Source organism: Haemaphysalis longicornis, unplaced genomic scaffold, assembly GCF_048455015.1.
Source record: "Haemaphysalis longicornis isolate Haplotype H1 unplaced genomic scaffold, Haemaphysalis longicornis Haplotype H1 scaffold_284, whole genome shotgun sequence".
NCBI lineage: Eukaryota > Metazoa > Arthropoda > Arachnida > Ixodida > Ixodidae > Haemaphysalis > Haemaphysalis longicornis.
The window spans coordinates 43,192-64,895 of record NW_027526330.1 but is presented as its reverse complement, the minus strand read 5'-3'; the positions used below and the strand labels follow the sequence as shown (position 1 = coordinate 64,895).

Below are 21,704 nucleotides of genomic sequence, written 5' to 3'. Positions count from 1 at the left end.
AAAAGCCACAGTTGGTCAAGGTGGGTCAGGGCGACGCACCTAGCTTCACGGCAAGCGCAGGACTGTCGCGTAGAGGCCCGCGTAAACATGCCCCCGACCAATACGCACGCGACAAAGCGGAGCATCAGTTTCAGTCGGGCGTAGGGCGTTTCTACTCAAGGCCGAAAACCAAGCAGCTAATTAATGTGGTAGAGCCCTTTTGGGCAATCCGCTGTTTGTTCAAATCGGAGCTTTGGCTCTACGGAACCTAGGACTCCGAAAACCTCAACTACTGACGTCTTCCCCCCCATCACTCCGTAACTCTGAAGCTAATGCGCGCATTGTAAATGTAATGCATAACGTTCATTCGGACAGCGGTACTCGCGGCGGGGTTGGGGTGGGGGACGGCGCGGTGCAATGTGTTCGACCGCGCAACCACCGGACTGCACTTCGCCCACCTCCAATTTGGTGCGGTACGATGAACTATTGTGTGACCGCGGCAGACTGTTTTTGTGCATTTTTTTCGTAAGTGTGCGTATCAGTGCCTGACGAAGGCAGCGTAACCGAACATTTACATTTCTTGCGCGGCGGACACTCATGGTGTTCTACGAGATGACCTCATCCTTTTCTGTGGGGTCCATGGCTTGTGTTTTGTGCATGCGCCTGTTTTCTTGGCTTCTTTTGCCGCTAGAGTTGCGCGTTAGTTCAGTCTGCGCCTCGCCATGTTATATCTTTTTTGCGCGTGTTCCCCTGAACTGTTGGCAACGCAGATCAAACCTTCTTTTTCGTCTTAATCCATTTAATCTAGTGGGATTAAATGTATCTTGTGTAGGAGGTGTAAGGTTTGACCATGGAGGTCGTTGCACTGCGGGTGCCCCCAACGACGGAGACGCGGAGACGGCCGTCACCCTTCGGAGGGCCGCTAACAATTAGGCCGTCTCGACGCACGGCGCCTACGGAAACGACCAGGGTCGTGTCCGGCCCGGGACAAAAAGGCGCCGCTCTCTTTGACAAGTTGGGTGGCGACGACCATGTGTGGAGGTTCTCCGAACGCACCTTGCTCGGTCGGGGAGTATTGTACCCGGCCTTGCCGTTTCTTGTTTTTTTTAACTTTCCCTTCCCTCACCGAGGGTATTTATGTCAGGCCCGGCGAGAGGATGGGGTCTTTTTGCTCTGAACTTGCCGCAGGTCACGGGGACAGCCCCGCCTGCGCCGGCTAGACACCGGCAATCTTCTAAGCCCCACTGCGGGCTAGTTCTGCTCCCGTTGTATATGCCTTGTAAATAATTCCTGTACATAAACTGTACATAGCTTGGACATCCGAGTCTGCCTCGTCCCTCACGGCGACACGAGACACCGCGGTGCATTCCTGGGTACGGAGAAGACCTGAAAATTACTGGGATCTTTAACGTGCGCCGAAATCTCGTACACACGGGCGTTTTTGCTTTTCGCCTCCATCAGAAAAGCGGCCGCCGCGACCGAGAATCGAACCCGCGACTTCGTGCTCAGCTGCGCAACGCCTTAGCCACTGAGCCACCGTGGCGGGTAGTGTCTCCATATGGAGACGCGACTTTCTTTGTCGTTTTCCTCGTGAAAACGAAAATAGTTCATGCTGCAGAGCGGTGCGGCTGATGTTCGAAACCTACGGCAGTGAAAGATCGCACCATGTGATGTGGAAAGGCAGAACCGCACTCATAAACATCGTTTCAAAATGGACACCACCAAGTTTTGTGGGAGCTCCGGTGTATTGCCATCCTAAGTTCTCTTTTACTGCGGTGTAAAGCATTTATAAAGGCTGAAAACACCTCTTTCATGTTCAGAAATTATTATTTCACCTCCTTGTTTGTAAACTGACTCAGACTCATGATATTTATTATTTTTATAGGGAAGAGCAGGATTGAGTGATGGAGTCTCGGTATGAGGACACGACGCCATTTGCGTAATAAGTATTCTAGAGAGACTGAACCTTTTTTCTTACCTCTAGGCTCTTCTAAACCTCCAAGTATGGAATTTTTCTGCACTGAATATAATAATTCGTGACTAAAAGGGTTATGGTATTTGAGGACTCCAACGAAGTTGATCCCGCACAATTTCAGAAACGTTTTGCGGACAAAATGTTGGTATTATATGAATGTAACCGTTTCCTTAACGTCGTTTAGTATCACTGGATTTACAGAAATCAAAGAAGCCGCGCTTACGGTCCACTATTGATGAAGTGGTGTAAGTGTTTAGCCTTGTAGCCACAGGACGCAAAATGTATCAGGGAAGGCCGCTATAGTTATCGCGTGATAACAGAAGTACAGAAGTGCGTTGAAAAAAAAAATGATTTTTTACTGTGGTGGTTTTGTCTTCCGTTTATACATTATCCAAAATTCCCATTTTTACGACACTTTTGCAATTCTCTCAAAAATTCACATCAGGTCTTGAAGGAGTACTGACACGAAGTTTTCGTGTTACGTTTCTTTCACTGCTATGCGTGCCTACCAGCCCACTAATCATAGAATGACACATTCGACGGTCGAGCGCAGCGTAAACATTCATTTACGGCGTCGTTTAATCGTGTCAGTTTCAGTTTCTACAAAACGAACGCCGAGCGGCTGCCATGACAGGAGGTATCACGGGACGTCACCATTCTTGCCGCATCGCTGCCGCTCTGGACGCGAGCGCGAGTGAACGCGCTCGCGCCCAGACCGGCCGAGGTCTTCACCATCCCCACGCGCCCAGGCAGCATGACGTCAGTCCCAAAACCATGACGTGAACACACGCCGGAGAAGCGCGCGCCTACCATAGGGACCGGGCGGCCATTGTATGGCACCACCGTCGTTTCAGCGAACAGCGCCGCCCGTGGCGAACCGCTCGTCAGTGGAATGCCGGTGGCGGACAGCGCAGCGTAGTTGTGCATGGCTTTCCGTCGTTTTTCTGCGGTGCGGCTTGCAAAGCGAACGTAACCCCACGTGCATTTTTCAGATCGGTAAATCTTGAGTGTGTATGTGACGTTTACGAGGCATGCCATGTGTGTTACTTACGCCCATACTCAGTATTTACAAATAGCAGACGACGCTCAATGCGCCAAGCTGGAAGTCAAGCTGGAAGTGAAAGTTCGTTGCTTCATGCAATTTTTTCATGCCTGCATGCAGTTTCGCGAATCGAGGAGTATACTGCCGCTAAATGCTCCCTCAAAGCCGGTGTGTGCAACCGATCTAGGAATGCTGCGGCGCTGGCCTTTGGCAGTTGATGACGAAACGGCGCCGACGTCGTGCACAAGCGAAAGACAAAGTTGGAGGGTGTCTTTGAAGATTTACCTCAAAACAGAAATTGTGACGGACGACGCTTCCGTATCTTCATTACCTACGGCTGAAACGTGTTTAATTTCACAGAACTGCTCTTACAGTCATCGGGAATCGTTGATAGAATAAATACCGCATGATAGTAGAATGTTATTGCTTGTCGTAGAGAAGCATTGCTTTACAAGAATTGCAATGGTTGCTGGCTAGTTGGTAAATGGTTTTTCAAAAACCAATTCCTGCGTGGCTGAAGGACGCAAGACAGGAGGGTGCCCTAAACCTGTACTCAGCTTCACAACTGAATGCTGCGGTCGGTTTACAAGCTGTCTCCTACGCTTGAAAAATCATGCACACCTCCGTCTAACGACGATGATGTTTTATCGCAAAGCTCTATCGTATGGGTTTCCTTGGTTGCCTTCTGGATTTAAACTTTGACTAGTTAAGCGTCGAATTTGACCAGCACGCAGTTTGGTCTTTTGATCGCAGCGTCTTTAACTGACCATTTCCCATTCGATTTAGCACGAAGAAAGCTTTGTGTTCAACCATCATAATCATTAGACGGAGGGCTAGGTGATTTTTCTGTTTAATTTTGAACTTCCATGCCCCCTCTCCAAATCTAAACTTTTCTAGCGTGTCGGAAATGTGTCTGCGGTGGAGGACTCGGGCTCATGCACCCATATTTGAGGCAACTAATCGCGCGTTTTTGGTGTCTTCACCAGGCATTACACGATTTTTTTAGGTACTCTGTAAAGCCTTTATTCTACGCAGGGGGTAAAACGGGAAGGGGAGGAGGGATGATTTGTAGCTTGGGCTGTTGAGTTGGTGAATAACTTTGGCTCTTGATAAAATGACCACCACAAACGTGGGATTTCCACTTCGGCTCTCAGGCTCCCATGCTGTCACAGTGTCACCTACCAAAACCGAAGGCACAAAGCTCACGGTTACAGAAAGTGTAAACTACCGCAACATTTCTACGGCTACAAGGTAATCCATCTCGTATGCAGGTGCCTTTCTATTTAAAGCACACGTATCGAGGTATCTCAGCGCTAAGGCTGGCGTTGAAACCGTAGTCATTGAAACCAGTGAAGATAATTTAAAGTGGTAGAAATGAATAATAATATTGCTAAAAGCTTTATTCCTACACAGATCGCGCGGAGCCAGCCGCAGAGCGCTGCAAAAAGCGCTCGTGTTAATGTAGCCAATTCCGAACCTTACAAGCATCCAATAAGTTTGCGTAGCCGTTAGTGCATTTAAGAAGAAAATAATACACTAATAGTAGTTTTATTCGTACTCAGAACGGGTACGTGTAGCCAAGCGCAGATCGCTGCAAAAAGTGCTCATGCCATTGCAGCCGATACCAAACTTTAGAAGCGTCTGACAAGCTTACGTAGTCATTACTGCATCTAAGAACCCAACACATCTGTTTAGACTTCATTCATCTCACGTGTCTGCTCACAACGCCACCAAAACATACAAAGCACCGAAGCAAACACGACAAAAACAACGGGAGGCTGTGTAGTCCAATGCACCGGCTCATTCCACTGACGAGGGGAGCGCCGAGGGGTGGCGCCACCCGTCCAGCTGCCCGGTCCCTATAACCAGCACGTCGGCTTCGTCACGGGAGCCCCGAAGTCGGAAGTTAGGGGCAAGTGGCAGATCATGTCATGTCGGCCCGCTCTGGGCTTTCTCGGGCGGGTGACGATTGAAATGGATTTAAAATGTGCTACGCCGAACGGTTGCTTTTGAAACGTGCTGGGAGATATGGAAACAGCTTACATAGTTATCTCAGCTTTTAAATTTCGTGTCAGTACTCCTTTAGCGGATCGCTTGGAAGATCACGCTGCAGCGAGTCTGAGCATAAAATGCAGCGCTCAACCTGCACAGCGCCAACGCAAGTGCTAATTACGTTCTCACCAAATGCCAGAAAAAGAAATGTTTTGCTTGTATTCGCGATGCGCGATCTTAAATGTCAACTCATAAATACAGAAGCCAATGATGGGGAGGAAAAGTGTTAAAAAGCAGTGGTTAATGAAGGAATGTGGGCCTCGTGGCACCACATCCCCTCCTTCCGTTCCTGTTATGATTGCTTTTCCATCAACACGAATCACTGTGAGCTCGCCCGTATACTAAGCAGTTAAATCGGCCCTCCACGCCAGTACCACACTTCATTTTTTATGCGCGTTGAATAAACAGAGCCGCAGTCATCAAAATATCGATCAATTGTTAAAATACATTTTTCCTTAACATATTTTAGTAAGAATACTGTAGCACAAAAAGCTTTTCATTGTGAAATCAACGTATTAGAGGAACTGTTCAAAATATAGAATTCAGGGCTTCTTTCTAGGGAATTGAAACTTGCCCGGATTAATTTTTTTTTGATGTATTCGAACTGGTCACTCAGTCGCGATGCCGGAAAAACTTTCCAGGGGGGTGAAAAGAAAATTTCTGACACTTAAAGATTTCATAATTTCCTGTGCTCACCTCCGCGGCCCGACGCGCATGCGAGCGTAACCCAGGACAGGAAGAAGGACCACATGATGCGGTCGACGAACGATGTGATCAGCTTGCCCAGTTCGGATGTGGGCACCGGGTCACGGTACCACGGCCACTTCATGAAAGCGCAGCACAGACCGCAGGCCGCTGATAGGCACCAACCTGCTGCCTGAAGTGGCTACAAAGTCCGAGCAGGAAGACGTGGGTGCACTTTTTATTAGCCGATTCCAGGTAGAACGGTTCGTCACTTCTAAAGAATAGCATGCGAATATCAACGCACTTTTAAACTCATGGAAAAAAATCTTGATGCATAGAAATGTTCCTGAATTCCGTCTTCTAAACACAAACCAGCCTTCACAGAGGCACCCATTTAAGTTCGTCATCGAGATGTTAGAGCAATTCTTTCGGCAGTAGGCCTGAATAGGCCTGTTGAACGCGACTGGGGCACTGTGCTAATCAAAGTCCGGCAGTCTGCTTCCATCCAATGTATACAATGATGGAAAATTACAGCGGAAAAGCGCTAAATTTTGCTATTGACGACTTCCAGCACATTATTTGACTCGAGAAATCTGGTCAGCGTAGTGACAACGGGTAATGCAAGCATGCCGATTTGTTTGATTTTTTTATTGAATGTAGGGTTTAACGCACCGACGCAACGCAGGCGATGAGGCGCGCCATAGTGGAGTGCTCCAGATTAATTTTGACCACCTGGGGATCTTCAACCGTGCGCCGAAATTTCGTACACACGGGCGTTTTTGCTTTTCGCCTCCACCAGAAAAGCGGCCGCCGCGACCGGGAATCGAACCTGCGACCTTATGCTCAGCAGCGTGCCGATTTGTTTGGCGTGATATCACAGCGCCGGGCACATTTTCTAGCCAAACCGTATGCCGGGCCTCTTTATTTGCCAGGCTTGTTCCCGCGGATGCTGCGATTGGTCATTCGGGCGCATTGTGGCGAAGCAAATTTACGGACATTTTTTAGATGCGGTGCACCGGTTTGAGATGAGCCCAACGGCGACTCGTCATCAGAGACGCGAGTGGAATGTCTAGAACTCTGTTGCACCCATGGTGTACGAAAATGACCTCACCAGCTTCGATCACCTTTCAAACTCAACGCCTTTTCCTTAACCCCACCGTAGAGTTGGAGGAGCCAGTTGGGAAACTTATCTCAGCAGGCGTTTTGCACCATAGATCATAGACATCAACTCAGCTTCACGTCACCCCTAACCGCACCTCTAACTCGAGCGCATCTCAACCCCAAGCACTTTATTTATTTATTTATTTATTTATTTATTTATTTATTTATTTATTTATTTATTTATTTATTTATTTATTTATTTATTTATTTATTTATTTATTTATTTATTTATTTATTTATTTATTTATTTATTTATTTATTTATCGATTCATTTAACTTCCACGTTAAAATTTAAATTCCACGTTTTCTATGGCCAAGTTGGTGGAGATACAAACTGTATAAAACGTATGCACTGAGAACACATGTTCACGACGAACATCTGAAATCAACACGGGTAAAAAGCCAACTAGAAGGAAGGCGTTGACCTGACTAATTTATTCCGACTAGGTAAACATACCAAACGTACAAATTTCAAACAAATAATAAATAAATTGTCTTAGATAATATCACACGTCGCAGACGAACGGAATACTAGTCAAGTTAGTACGGATTCTTTTTACTACAAGCAGCGCTCAACCGACGGAGCACAGAGATGAAGAACTCACAGGAAAGGCGCTGCAGACGGCAGCGCATGTCCTATTCCTTCTCGAGCTTTCCTCGAAGGCAATGTGGCAGTCACGTACAAAGGTTGTGCGGTTGTTGAAGGTCCCCCGACCACCCATGTTTACCACACTCCCAGCCGACAATATGCTTAAGCCTGGAGGCTTGTGGAAGGAAAAGGGCAGCAGCGAGCGCGCGATCAAAGCTCAGGAAACGAAGCAGGATAGACGAAGCAGGAAGTCGGCGGCAACGATGGTGGCAAGCAGGCGAAGGGACGGCTGAATACTTGCGGAGTTTACGGGCTGCATTAAGATAAGCCAGCAGATGAAACTACAACGCTGGCTGGGCTAGTCATGAAACTTCGGCTGAGGAGGTCCGCTTAGAAGAGTCTGTAGTCGGTACACGAGGAAGGCGGTCTATCATTTCTACTTAAAGGTGACACCTGCCAAACGAATTGCCCACGTCAGCCATTCGCACGGGCGACTAGCCGGAAGAAGGTTGTTTCGAGAGCACTATAGTTAATTTCACACGCTGCGGGAAGCACTCTTGATGGTGTACGGCGCCGAACAATACACCCAGTTAGCGCGTTTAACTAACCGTGGCATTCTGCTGTCGCCGGCTGACGAACAGCGAGGCGTTGAGGCCCTCTGCGAAGCACAGTTCTGTCCCCCCGCAGGAGCAAATGTAACTGCATGCTCGCTACGCCTATTGTTGCTCTTCTTCAGCCGGCTACAGCGGACTGCCACGGTGAGTTGGATGAGCTCGATGGGCGGCTTTCTTGGCAGCCGCATGGCATCCACCATGGTGCACGCAGATTGTGAAACAAAAAAAATCTGCAGAAATTCAGAGAGCTGTCTGCTGATGCGTAGCATTCTTATGCCGCTTGTCTAGAGTGCGAGTTCTTCACAGCCAAATTTTCTGGTTTTCTAAATAGGGTCTTTCAAAATTTTGTTCGGCCAATTATCTCCATTTACTCCATTATAGCGATTACAGGTGGAACTTCAACAAAATGTGCATTTTTGTGGAAATGTAGGGCATTACACGGTTTTGGCTGCGGGGGGGGGGGGGGGGGGGGATGGGTGTGCTCGGCAAAGAATGCTACGCATTAATACAATCGTCCTTGAAAAGAAGACACAGGAACCACGCGAAAATGTCCACGAGGGACGTAAGCGGCAGCTGTAATCTGGCTATGGCGGGCGCTAACGACCTGGGAATTACGTGATGGTTGCCGGATGGGGTGGCGCGAACGGCTGCATGTCGGGATCTGACAATACAGAGATTTAGCATACCGAGTGTACCGTGTGTACCGGGACCCGACTGTGCATGGGCGCGGGCACGGCAAGGCGAGGGGTCGCCCGTCAGCGGAACTAAGCCACCCCTCCGGAAAGAATGCGCACATGCCTAGTCGGATCCCAGTATGCATGGTACACACGGTACACACGATACACACGGTATGTTAAAACTAGAGAGTTCTAGCAGAGTGGAGAAACGGTCACGGTACGGTACCCGGTAGGTGGCCGGCGCTAGTGTGCGTGCGCAGAGACGGAAAAACGGGTTGTGCGCATGCGCAGGTGTACCGGGTACCGTACCTGGACTGGTTCTCCGCTGTGCTATAGCTCTGTGCTTTATAATTGCGCTGATAGAGACGGACGGCTCGACGCTCGTTTTGTCTCGTGGTCACGGGGTTGACGTTTCGTTTGCGCTGGGCTGAGCGTTGGGGGTTGTTGTGACTCGGCGAGGTCGCCTAGTGAATAATTTCCCATGGGCGCCTCCCAGTTAACAACACACACGCTTCACACTTGGCTGCTGAAACTTGGTCGTGGACCTTCTGTGGCGCTGGCAACAAGTGCGGGAGACTTTTCGTAGCTGAGAACTCCAGAGGAACTCTTAGGAGCTTGCCGCGCGACTCGCGTGCGCTGGTACTTTCCGGAGCGCCAAGAGAGGTGATGGCACAGCAGTTATCTTGGCTTGGGCTTCGGACTATGATTGCTTTGATTTTCGTGTCAAGGGAACTTTTGAGTGCAAGGGAAGGCCCAGTCACCCCGTCAGTAGCTTCGAGGGCAAAGGTACAACCTCTAGAGCCCGAGAAGCGAGCTAAGCTCGTGCAAGATTGAGAGAGAGAGAGGGAAGTAGATGAAAGAGAGGGGAGAGAAATGCATACGAACTAGGGTACTGGGAGGGACGGGGAGGAGGGGGAGAGGAATCGTGACGTGAGGGGGGAAGTGGGAGTGAGTTGGTGATAATGGGAAGCGGGATGACAGGAGGGAAGAAAATGGGGATGGGCGATGGTGACGGCAATAAGAAGGCGAGGGACAAGGAGCGTATTAACTGGTGTAAGGAGTGGAGGGAGAGTAACTTAGAGAGAAGGGCAGAAAGAAGGATGCATAACGGCGTAGCAGAAGGGGGGGGGGGGGGGGGATTGAGGGCCTCTACAATCAGAAGTCGAAACTGCGTGCGAGTCAAATTCAAAGCTGAACGAGTCAAAGTCCAACCCGTATACGAGTCACAGACGACTACCAACTGCACGAAAGCCAACTTTCTCAGTGGATAAATTGTGCACCCCTCCGTCTAACGACGACGACTGTTGAACACGAAAGTTAAGTTTCTTCGTGTGAAATCGAATGGCGAAGGGTCAAGGTCAAAGCTGCGGCGATTAAAAGTCGAAACTTCGTGCTAGTCAATGTCAAAGCTCAACGAGTCTAAGTCGAAACCGTTTGCGAGTCAAAGTCCAAACTCAGGCAACAACAAAGGAATCCCTCACGAGAAAGCTTCGCCTTCAACCGTCGTAGTCGTTATACGGAGGGGTGCATGATTCTCTTTGATGGAGCAAGTAATAACCCTCATTAAAACACCGCTATGCGTTCACGAATATGATTTATCTTTGATCCCTTTTTTGTGGAAACTTCTTCACCGATGATTCCTTTAAATCAAGCAATTTCTCTCCAAGGGGTCCCCTGACGGGTCCCCTGTCGAGTCCCCTGTCGGGTCCTCGAAGCGACGGGTCCCCTGACATCGGGACCTTTAGCATGCTGGTCGAAAACTTAGCTTCAGCTCCGCATTCATAACCTTGAGTCATGCCCAAGTGTGCCTGCAGATTTTCTTCAGCAAGCTTTCTGCTTGCTTTCTTGCCCAGGTAGATACATCGTTGCATGCCCCTCGTATATACAGGCGCAATTATTTCAAACGGAGACAATGGACTTTAAGTGATTGCATACTATACACTATGAATGAAATATGAATACTACTTTTACTGACACCCAGCAAGTAAGATGGCCATTTCACACGGGTGCTATTCTCTAAACAAAATCTACATTAAAAAGAGAATTGAAGAACCATGTCGACGTGAGCAAAGTGAAAGCGGAGGTGTGGCCTACGGTGCATAACCATTGCTGGGCTGAGCTTTCCTGTCTCGACGTAATCTACAATGGCGTGATTGGGGTTGAGCTGAAGCCAAGAAAAGCAATTTCAGTTTGAGGTGAAGTCGAAGCTCTTAAGTTCTCTCGTCTATCTCTGCGTAGAGAATACACCTCAACATCGTTACTCACTTTCGAAAGCTTGTGATGCCTGAAGTCGTCCATGACGATAAAGGTGACGCAGCCAGAGAAGTAGCAAACTATATGATAGAAGGGCAGGCGGTAGTACTCATTCGCCATAACTCTGAGGACACTGCGCAAAGAGAAAACAATATCGGGAAGTATTTCAAACAAAAAACTACAAACCAGTTGAGGAGCACTCACGTATTCACTAAGAAGGTGCGAGTATACCTCATACTGATACTACTCGTACACGCACGCACGGAAAAAAAAATCTGAGGCCAGTTCCACTGAAGGTCTTTCATGTCTTAGAAAGTTGTACATAAGTGTATTAACACGCATCTTTTGTGTTCCAAGCAAATGTTTTTATGTCAGGCGATAATACCTTTGTCACCATTTTAATGGTGCTTACTAGGTGCTTACTGGGCGGGGGTACGCATGGTCGCAATGGATTATCATATTCACCGGAACCTTGTTCCTTGTAGTTATGTCTTTGCAGCTTTACCAAAGCTGAGCTTAAAAATAAATGTACACGTTCTGACTCCAAGCAGCAGCTTCGAACCAGAATGTTTTGCAGGAGCAAACGCACAGAAGCCAGCCTTGCAGATACACATGAGAACCCTGCCGTTAGGCGAGGGAAGTCGTTAACAAAGAACCCAGGCATAGCCAATCCGGGGATGGACAAGCTAGGTCTCGAATTGATTTAAATTGAAAACTGAATTCGGTTTTTCAGGAAAAACATCAGGAAAACAATTTGCATGGTAAAGGCGTCCAGGTGCGGCTAACTTAGATATTTTTGTGGTGTCTGCATGCGTTCCCGCTCAGGAAGCGCCAACAGAATCGCCTCATCCTGTCTCTTTTTTTTTTTTTTTTTGAGGGTAAGGCCGCACTGAACATTCCGGAAAGTGTCTGATCACGACTTTCAGCGAAAAAACAAGCAAGCACAAATAGAGCTGCGGGGCTGAGGAAAAGTGAGCAGGGGGGGGGGGGGGGGGGGCAAGTTCTGGGGCGACTTGCGAGGGGGGCAAGTGCCCCTTTTGCACCCCCCTGCTGACACCCATGTTTGCAACTTCCCTGTAAACTACGTAATTGTGAAAAATAGATGAAACTCGGTGTAACGGATGATCCTCAAGCAATTTGTTACAAGGTGATTTTGATAGCACAAGAGTTACAGCCGTTTTATGTAATCGTACTCCCTCCGTAGACGGCCATGCTTCTACAGCAGACAGAAATTCTGTAGTAATTGCAGCTTCACTGTGAACTAACTATTAATGACAAGTAAATGAAACTCGGCTCAGTGATAGACTTGATTTAGCGGTCAAAATCAGTATAACTTTTTCCCCTGATACCTGCTTTAAATTCAGAGCTACCGAGCATTGTACAGTAGTTCTGGGGACGAAAATCTCATGCGACGCGACTCTGTCGACAGACTCGGGTTTGTTCGCAACCTAGCTATTAACAGCTTCTCTGTAGTAAGCTGGTATGTGTAGTTATGATGCATGCGTGCATGCGTGCGACAGCGACCCGGCGCTGCGGTATCACACTAGTGTATATCACATGAGTTGAATGTAAATTCGGACTGGAAAGTCTGAGAGCCAAGAATACATGAAGCCATCTGTGCCCTTCCCACTATGTAGGTTGCATGGTGCTCGTCACTCAAGCGAATGTTTCGGTGTATAGAAAAGGCCCAGTTCACCCGTGAAGAAAGCATGACGACGTTGGTGATCCGCATATAAGGAGAGGGAAGAACTGGTAAGCCTTGCTTGATGACAACGTAAAATGTAATAAACATTTTTGCAACATAGACTTCTCCGTAGCCTTTCATCATACTATAGACGCTTTGTGAGATTATTGTCCTGGGATTCTGGCTATTGGCACAATGCACGACTTTCGTCCTGAAAATGGTGGCTAATATTTAGTATACTACGTTGCAGAACACGCCTGTTTTTTAACAAATTGATTAAACGACAGAACATCAACTGCGTTAACAATGCAAGGCTCTGTGCGTCTGGACCAGCTTAGTGGGCCATTATTCTCCAATCCCGCTTTTGTAATTGATGAATAGGATTAAGATATGTACCCTACATCCAGCGCAATGATACCACTGGATATGTCAAGTGTCTCTTAATGAAAGCATTTGAAGTGTTCGCACGAGAACTGAGTAGCATACGTGCGCAGAAGTAGATGCTGTGTTCGCACAGACAGCATCTATCTGACTCTGCTAGTACATATTACAACCCATAACAACTCCCAAGTGTATATTTAAGTCACCTTGTTCAAGTAAGCATTTGTTAGCAGCAACTGCTAGAAGCTTTGCTTGGATCGTATTGCTCCGCAAGGAGAGTGTAGAACGTGTTGTTTTGTTACTGTTGATTATTAGCCGTTGGAGCGAGAAATATCAAGAAATATTTTCTAGTTTCATGTGGACTTTTTTCTGACTTTCTTATACGTTATTATAAGTCGCAAGATTGGCCATGTTATCAGCGCGCGTACTTAGTTAAGCGGAGGTTAATGCTTTCGCTAGGTCAAGGACATTTAATAAAAACAGCATCGGTCCTAGCACCTACGACTGCAGTACGCTCGTGCCGTAGTGGAACGCACGGGGAGAAGCTGTGGGCTAAAGTTGGCGGGGGGAGTTGACATTATCAATGGCCAGTATTTGGGATTATTGAGGTAGGTAGAATAGATGGTATACATATTTTATTGTTCAATTCATAGCCTTTAAGTTTGTAAAACAAAAATTGTTCATTGACCGTACCGAAGGCCTTCTTCCCATCTAAGAATACATCGGTAGCGAAATTGTTATCATTTATGGTCGAACTGATTTCTTGAATTACCTTACGCATGGCGGATGAAGTAAAGTGCATTGAACGAAACCTATGCTGCTCTCAGGAGAGCATTAAGTATACGTACTAATCAAAGAAATTGCTGAAGCGTTTTCCCAGAGCATTCTTAAAATATATATGAATCGCACTTAAAACTCAAATGGGCGTTTAACTGGGTCGGCGTGAAGTTTCCAAGCCTTTATATATCGAGATTACTTTCATGCGCTCTCTACTTGCACAGAGAACCCCAACGTTCTCCCCATACCCAATACTACCCCAAGTTCATGGGAAAGGAGGCTGGCCGACTCTAGCGCGGAAGTGCAAAAGGCACTGAGCGAACGCGCAGAGATGTCCCTGTCGACTATCCCGGGAGCTCATGACTAGGGGATCCTGGTGGAATTATAGTTACATTATTCTTCTTTTTAGTGATGGGCAGCGATACTGGACAGACTATCCCGCAAAGAACGCGTAAAAATCAATTGATTTTTAGTGTATCTTTGCGCATGAGCAGAAATTTCATTCTTGTGAATCCCGATCTTGAGGCTCAGCCCGAGGCGCAGGCCTTCCTCCGGCTTTAAACTGCCGCAACACGGTGATCTATCTCAGCCTCATCGCATACCGCGCCAACCTTTGTTTCTGTTCCAACCGCCTCAGCAGTCACGTTTGCTCGCTTTCGCAGAGGCACCGTCTGCATGTCGCTATTTTTGTTGCTGACCAGCGTCGGCATTTGGTAGCCGTCATTCGCATTCATCCTGTTTTACCACCCACTCAGCGCTGCACTCGCCTCAAGCTCCATTTTACAACGGGTATAAGAATTGGCGGGAAGCGTCCCGGAGGGGGGCGGGGAGGCAGGGGGCCAGCCATTTCCTCTAGGACTTGAAGTCTATCTAGGAACTAGGTCGGCAGTGGTGCGAACGCAACGCCATCGTAGGCAATGCGACAGCAGGCTGGACTTATGCCGTCCCTCTGCGCTACCGCGTTTTCCGCTTTTGTGTCGCTGTGTCTCCCCTTATTGGCGGCAAAATTGTTTACTGAAACGCCACGTTTGGTACTGACGCAGAATTAAGTGCCAAAACATGGGGGCCAAAATGTCGACAATATTATTAACAGGTATTAAAAGATTTAATAAAAGATTAAACTGCACTTTATCTAAAATTACGTGGGATATGAGCCACGCACTGCCCTCCGTGGTGGCTACTCTTAGCTTCAAACTTCCATTCGGTCACCGAATAACTCTAAGATAAACTATGCATAGTACTCGTTTTCTGTGTTGTCAGTCCACAGGCAACGAAAATTCATAAATTAGCATAAGTACCGTTTTCTATATGACGTCGCGGTTTGATGTAGCGACAGTCTTCCTGCTTTACTATTTCGGGAAAATGGTTTATCAGCCAAGCGATACGAATGTTTAGTACCATTAAACTGCTTTCAAGGGGCACTAACAAGCGTCAACCTTATGCAAATGCCATCACACAAACTTTCTACAGCATTATTAAAACAAATGCACTCTTGTGAACGCTTGTGGTATATTCAAACACATGTTTACTTCAACTGTGTTTTTCGCCTATTGTGTGCTCAAGATTAACAAAAAGGGGAAGATGAAGATAAATAAGTTCGCTAAAAACGCTTGCTCTTGTACGCGTAGGCAAGTTGTTAGTGCATGATAACTTAGGATTGCTGTCACACTCGTCATGCGTGTAGGCATTGTGATTATATGGCAGAAGCTAGACGAGTCTAGCAAATACTGATAGCCTCGTTGGTTGTGCCTCTTGCACCACTTTGGGACTCCCCAACAATAGCAAGCGTATTCTTGTTTGCTGTTAACGATACAAAATCGTTTAAAATTTATAGACAAGAGGCAAGTACAGAAATAACTAGGGTGGACGGGAACTTTCGCTTTTCCACCGCGACGTATTACAGTTGAGGCTTGGCCTTGTATAAGATACAGTTCTCCCTAAGGACCCGTAGGATCGTCCATTGGCGCCCATCTGAAGCTGTGCATACAGTTTGTTGAGCAATGCTTCGGAGCCGCTTTCCAATTCAACAATGAATAAGAAAATCGTTATATAACTCTCCTCTAAAGCCTCCTAGAGCCTCTGCGGCTCGAAGAGTGGATAAATATAGGGCTGAGCCGACCACAGCGGTCGAGACCTTCTGTAATTTGACTGTCCTGGTTATTCCGGCTGGCCAGATCCAACATTCGCCGGGGCATCTTTCGGAAGTAGCGCGCATGCTGTATTTACCCGCCACTCGAGTTGCTTACCGCTCAGCGGAGGCATAGCATTGGATCCCACGTCTGCTCCGGGGCCTGGAGTGTGATATCGTTAGTACTCACCTCACACTCTTCTCAAGCAGCAGTTGTTTGCGGGAAGCGTCTTTAGTCTGATCTGGGGAGCTATATTTTGAATCTTTGACTTGTTGATGGGGCCCTTCATATTACATTCGTATATCCCGTATCAACCGGTACTGTTCTCCCCGCAAAATTAGAAATGCGGAATAAACGTCTCTCTGCAATACCATCAGTGACTAGCACACAACAAAATTTGGCACGACCTGTACGCGTGAGCAAGAAAGCGTAACCAATTTATAAGCTGAAACCCAGCGTTTTCTTACGCCCTATTTCTGAAGATCATTCGAGCTCACTGAGCCACGCCGTTGCAAAAAAAAAAAAAAAAAAAAGCTGCCTTAGCAGATTAAATTAACGTCAAGCTATTAATAGCACTCCCAGCTACAAGACACCGGTGATAGGGCTCATACTGGTCAACATTGCTTAGCGCACGGTAAACCTTGCAGATATTTCAGCCAGTACCTAAGTACAGAATCCAGGATATCAGGGTTTTTTTTGTTGCTGTCATAAGTTCGCCTACGAAAGGTTTCCCACAAAAACATTCAATCGACTGTATCACGGATAAAAACTGTACCGTAAATATGCGAGTATAATGCCCAAGCAAAAGCCTGTCCCGTGCCATTTGAAGAAGCATTTCCGCAGACGTTTATGACATATCCGCCTTCCCAAAATGAAAGGCGGCTTTTGCGAGTCGCCAGCAAAAGCCGCCTAGCTATCTTCCTGGCCATGTGTCCCGCAGTACCAAGGCTACTAACTTCGTTACGTAAGGCGGCGGCTTCAGTCGCATTGCTCCGCTCGAGTGCGCCGGGTGGACTGCTTGATAATTCCACCAGAGTTCTCTATTCCTTGGGATCAGGTTCGGAAGACGTTATTCGAGGCTCTTGTATATAAATTTGTATTAGGCATATTATAGAGACTGAGTTTATCAAACGAGGTGAGCGATCACTCGCGGTGACTTTATATACGAGATTGATAAGTAAACGCTTGTGTCCTGATGCAAAATGGTCGGCCAGTCTAATATCAACCATATCCAGTAACGGGCTCAATCAGTACTGAGAACGAAAACAATCAATTTCTCGAAGAGTTTTGGTCGCTCTTCACTTCCTTAGAAATTTCAAAACTACCCTGCTTGCAAGTGTTCCAGTACACATTTTCTGCAATTCCTCCAACACTGGTTAAGATTCATCGGTAGTCACGCAGCCACCCTTTAATTTTTTTTAATCGTCCGAAAAGGTCGGTTCTTTTGTGCTAAGTAGTCTGGAGATAGAAATACTTACATGGGAGACTCCGTTGGAATTATAAGGAACGGCGGAAGGTCTGTACCGGCGATTTGCCAGGTCGCAATACCGCACGCGAAAATGGACATTGAAAGGAACGCGCCAATCGCCACAACCTTCCACCTGCAAAAAAAAAAAAAAAGAACAAAAACAGACTGACGCTTATTTTGACCGCGATCAACCGTTAGATACCATATGTTCCGGTCTACAACGCTCTTGCGCCCTATTGACTTGATGTATTTTTCCCTAGCTCTTTTTTAAGGTTAGTGTTTAGCATCATGTAGGTTACAAAGCCCTTAAGATGCCGCTGAAAAAAAAAATTCCTCGGGGCACCTAAGTCTGGTTCCTTGCTTTGAATGCGAAAGCCTGGTTATACCTATGAAAGACTTCTTTAGGGTTAAATTGTATTTGCGTCTCTTTGTTCGCGTTCGTTTCTTAATATTTTGGCGCGACTTTATATTCGGCGCTTCGAGAGGCTCCTTTACGGCTACATCTTTTCTTTCTTCACTTTCGTTTTTTTGTCTTCGCCGCAATTATTTCAACAAGTTGTCTGGTAACACACGGCGCAGATACCCCAGAATGAGAGTTCCGCGTGGCTGCGGTGCCCCTGATTTACTCGCACGCCGTGTACGTCCACGTGTCACGTTGCACGCGTTATTGCAACTCGTGTTCCACCCCTGCCAACGGGTGGGGGTAGCCTGGTGGTAAAGCCCTCGGATCTTCCTAGGAAAACGCGGGTTCAAATCCTCTACGGAGTCAAATGGTCAAAAATGTTTTTTTTTACTCCTTACAACAGCGGCCATTTCCCGAACCGGACAACAACAACGGCGACGGGTTTCCATAGAGTTGGGTACTAACCCCTTTGCCCGAAAAACATTTAAGAATATTGGTCTCTTTCCAAGGAAGCGGTAAGTGCCGCCAATGGCAAGAAAAGTAACGGATGCATACTTAAATATCCCCCCCAAGTTAGTGAGGACACTTCTGTGCTATAGTTGCCATGGGTGTGTCTACCAATCACCGCGCTTACAATGATCCCGGTGACAGGCCTTCGTCCCCTTCGCGGAGAAGGCCAATCCCTTTCCACGTGAGGGACAATGCCAAATCTATCAGCCTGTAGCTTCGAATGAGCATGCGAACTCACAATTCATTTCTTGGATGGCTGTTCGTGTGTTATACGCTACAATTTTTTTGTGTAGTAGAGTAACACATGGATATTTTTATCTTGAAGTACGAATTTTCTGTAGGTTGCGTGCTGCTGCACTTGCGCTCGGTTAACATTATCCTGATTTGCATGCTTTGCTTTCTTCCCTTCAGCTTTGTACAGTGCTCACGGATTGAAACGCGACACTGCGAGCGCGTGGCCGCTAGGGTGCCTGGATGTTCCTCCGCGCCGCCCGGGCGGGCGAGGAGGAACATCCAGGCACCCTAGTGGCCGCCGGTACATGCAGCGCCGCTCGTGGACGCCCGTGGAAGCTAGGTGTTGCATTGTGGTATACCGCGAGGATGTGAGCATGTTGACCGTAGGCTTACTGCTTCCGGTTGCCAATGAGCGGGGCTGTGGTTCCCCGCAGCGACAGCGGGGCGCTGCGAGCCTGGAGCGCTGGAACGCGTTTGTGCGCCGACGGTAGTAGCCCGGCTGTACGCGCAGCCGATTTCGCGACATCTTGTGCGCGCCTCTTGCTACGCGTGTCCTTCCAATGCGGCACAGTAATGTTCATGTAATGCATAGTCACGCTCATCTGAATAAAAGAACTTATATACGAAGGAACAGGAACCTTTATTCCAGGATGTAAACTAAAAAAAAAGGAAAGACGCCTTTGCAGGCACCTTCGCGTGTGGTGTAGTGCATTAGTACTTCGTCGGCTCTCCTCTTTTTTTAGTTTATATCATGGAATAAAGTTGTCGGTTCCTTCGTGCAGGCGCTCGTTTTATTCAGATAAGCGTGAACGTGCCTTACATGAACATTATCTGTGTCGCATCGGAAGGGCACGCGTAAGAAGAGCGCCCGAGCAGACGATGTCGCTAAATTGGCTGCACGGACCGCCGGGCGGCTACCAACGGCTCACAAACGCGCTCCAGGCTCGCAGCGCACCGCTGTCGCTACGGGGAACCACAGCCCCGCTTATTGGTAACCGGAAACAGCAAGCCTATGGTTAAAATGCTCTCACCCTCGTGGTATACCACATGCAACACCTAGCTTCCAAGGGCGTCCACGGGCGGCGCTGCGTGTACCGCAGGCCACGCGCTCGCAGTGACGCGTTTAAATCCGTGAGCACTGTACCTGCTTTATATAGACAATTTGGTTTGACATGTAACACGTATTTCTGGGGACATATTTTGAAGCTATAATCAGGACCGGAACTCGCCAGAAATTAGCTTCTGTCATCATCGCTCGCCAATCCATACTACTGTTTGGGTATGTTGTGAGGTCGTGGCAGCCAATAAAAAAATTACAAGTGGATACAGGCTGCATGAAGCCATTGCGATTTCTTTTTCGACTGATGTGGCAGCGATTTGGAATTTCGCTCGCAGGGCCCGGCTATGGGAATCTGGGGACAGAATTTTGCTTCCTCCAAGCGAGGCAAGAAATGCGCGAGTGATACTCTACGCGTTATTCATCCGTAGCCCTTCACTACGGCACGCCTCATACCTGACGTGTAACTTCGGCGACTGAAGAATCGACAAGACTGCGCTTTTACCAACCAAGCTGCAAAAAACTTACCGGCGTTCTCGCCATTTGTCAATCTTCAAGAAATCACTCAGTAACTTTACCCAGCCCCACATCCGCAACTCCCCAAATACGAAACAACCTTCCACCTGCTTCAAACCAACAGTTTCCCTCATCCAACCGGGCTCCATTTTATGTGCCCTGAACAATACTGCGCAAAATGCCAATAAGACAATCAAACAGGGAGCCTACCTCACATCATGCTAGGGTGTGCGCAAAACCCAAACCTTCCCACATTCCTCTCTCTCTCTCTCTCTCTCTCTCTCTCTCTCTCTGAGCTGTGGGAGAACCTGACACCCAGCGGTCAACTGGAGGCGGCTTCTTTTGGCGTCCAGAGCAAGGAACGCCCGGCTGTCTTATGTATCCCTCGACTGAAGGACTACTCTCACAGAGAAGATATGAATAAATGCTTCCCCCACCACCCCCAAAGGCATCAGCGCTACCATGAGGATCTCAATGTGATGAAAATTTCTGACCTATTAAAGACTGGTCATTCATGCAGTACGACCATCTTCCGGCCTGCATGACCACTTGCACGAAACAACAAAAAAAGAACCACAAAAGGTTTCTTCGTGGAAAGGGAACGTGAAGGGGCTGAACAAACATGCTACCACGGGTTTCATTCTATAACTGTGCAACTGTAAGCCTTACCTTCTGAGTAGCAGGAATGTAGGCAGAGAAATTAGAAAAGCTTGAAAGTCCGCCGAAATGTACCAAAGATGCGGCATTACGGTCTGAAACAGAAGGCAATATCAGTCTTCAACTGAAGGTAGCAAAACACCACTGAGTAAAAAATCAGACCTACAAGCATACATAGATGCGAACGAGGACGATGATTGGATTCCCGGACACGGCGGCCGCTTTCTGATGAAGGCGAAAAGCACAAAAACGCCCCTGTGTCGAGATTTCGGCGCACGTTAAAAGATCTCCAGGTGGTCAAAATTAATTCGGAGCCCTCCACTACGGCGCGCCTCATCGCCTGTGTAGCTTCGGCTAATCAATCAATCAAGCATACATAGGCACGCCATCAGCTCAGATCGCTCATATACCCATCCTGAAACGCCTTTCTTTGTTTATGATCTCGTTCAGGCACTCTCCTCTGGGCACGGAACACCCGCACGCTAAAAGGAAGCCCGAGTGTTCCGTAGCTGTCAACATTACCGGCCGCGGTGGCTCAGTGGCTAGGGCGTGTTGCTGCAGCCCAAGGACGCTGGTTCGATCATGGCAGCGCTGGCCGCTTTTGAGATGTAGGCGAGTAGCTAAAACCCCCCTGGGTCGAGATTTCAGCTCGGGTTAATTACCAGGTGTTGTCGAAATTAATCGGAGCACTGCACTACAGCGCGCCTCATAGTCTAAATGTAGCTTTCGTGGGGTAAGCTCCTCAATAAACAAAGTTAGTTTCTTTATACAACCTCATTTCTACGACAAACGAAGTGTGCAATAGTAATTTACAGGGAGCTGAACTATCTATATCTATTGTACAGCAATGCCCATTTTTACA

General features: G+C 47.7%; 1 protein-coding gene across 2 annotated transcripts in view; it reads right to left on the bottom strand.

Moving 5' to 3' along the window:
• The window catches only part of LOC144173080 (nose resistant to fluoxetine protein 6-like), a gene marked incomplete at its 5' end in the record, with an annotated part of 71,517 nt that overhangs the window by 8,482 nt on the left and 41,331 nt on the right, over window positions 1-21,704 (bottom strand). For both annotated transcript variants that reach the window (XM_077701593.1, XM_077701594.1), the window contains 4 exon segments: window positions 5,745-5,934; window positions 11,039-11,159; window positions 17,476-17,598; window positions 20,855-20,937. In XM_077701593.1, coding sequence (XP_077557719.1) covers window positions 5,745-5,934; window positions 11,039-11,159; window positions 17,476-17,598; window positions 20,855-20,937 — 517 coding nt within the window.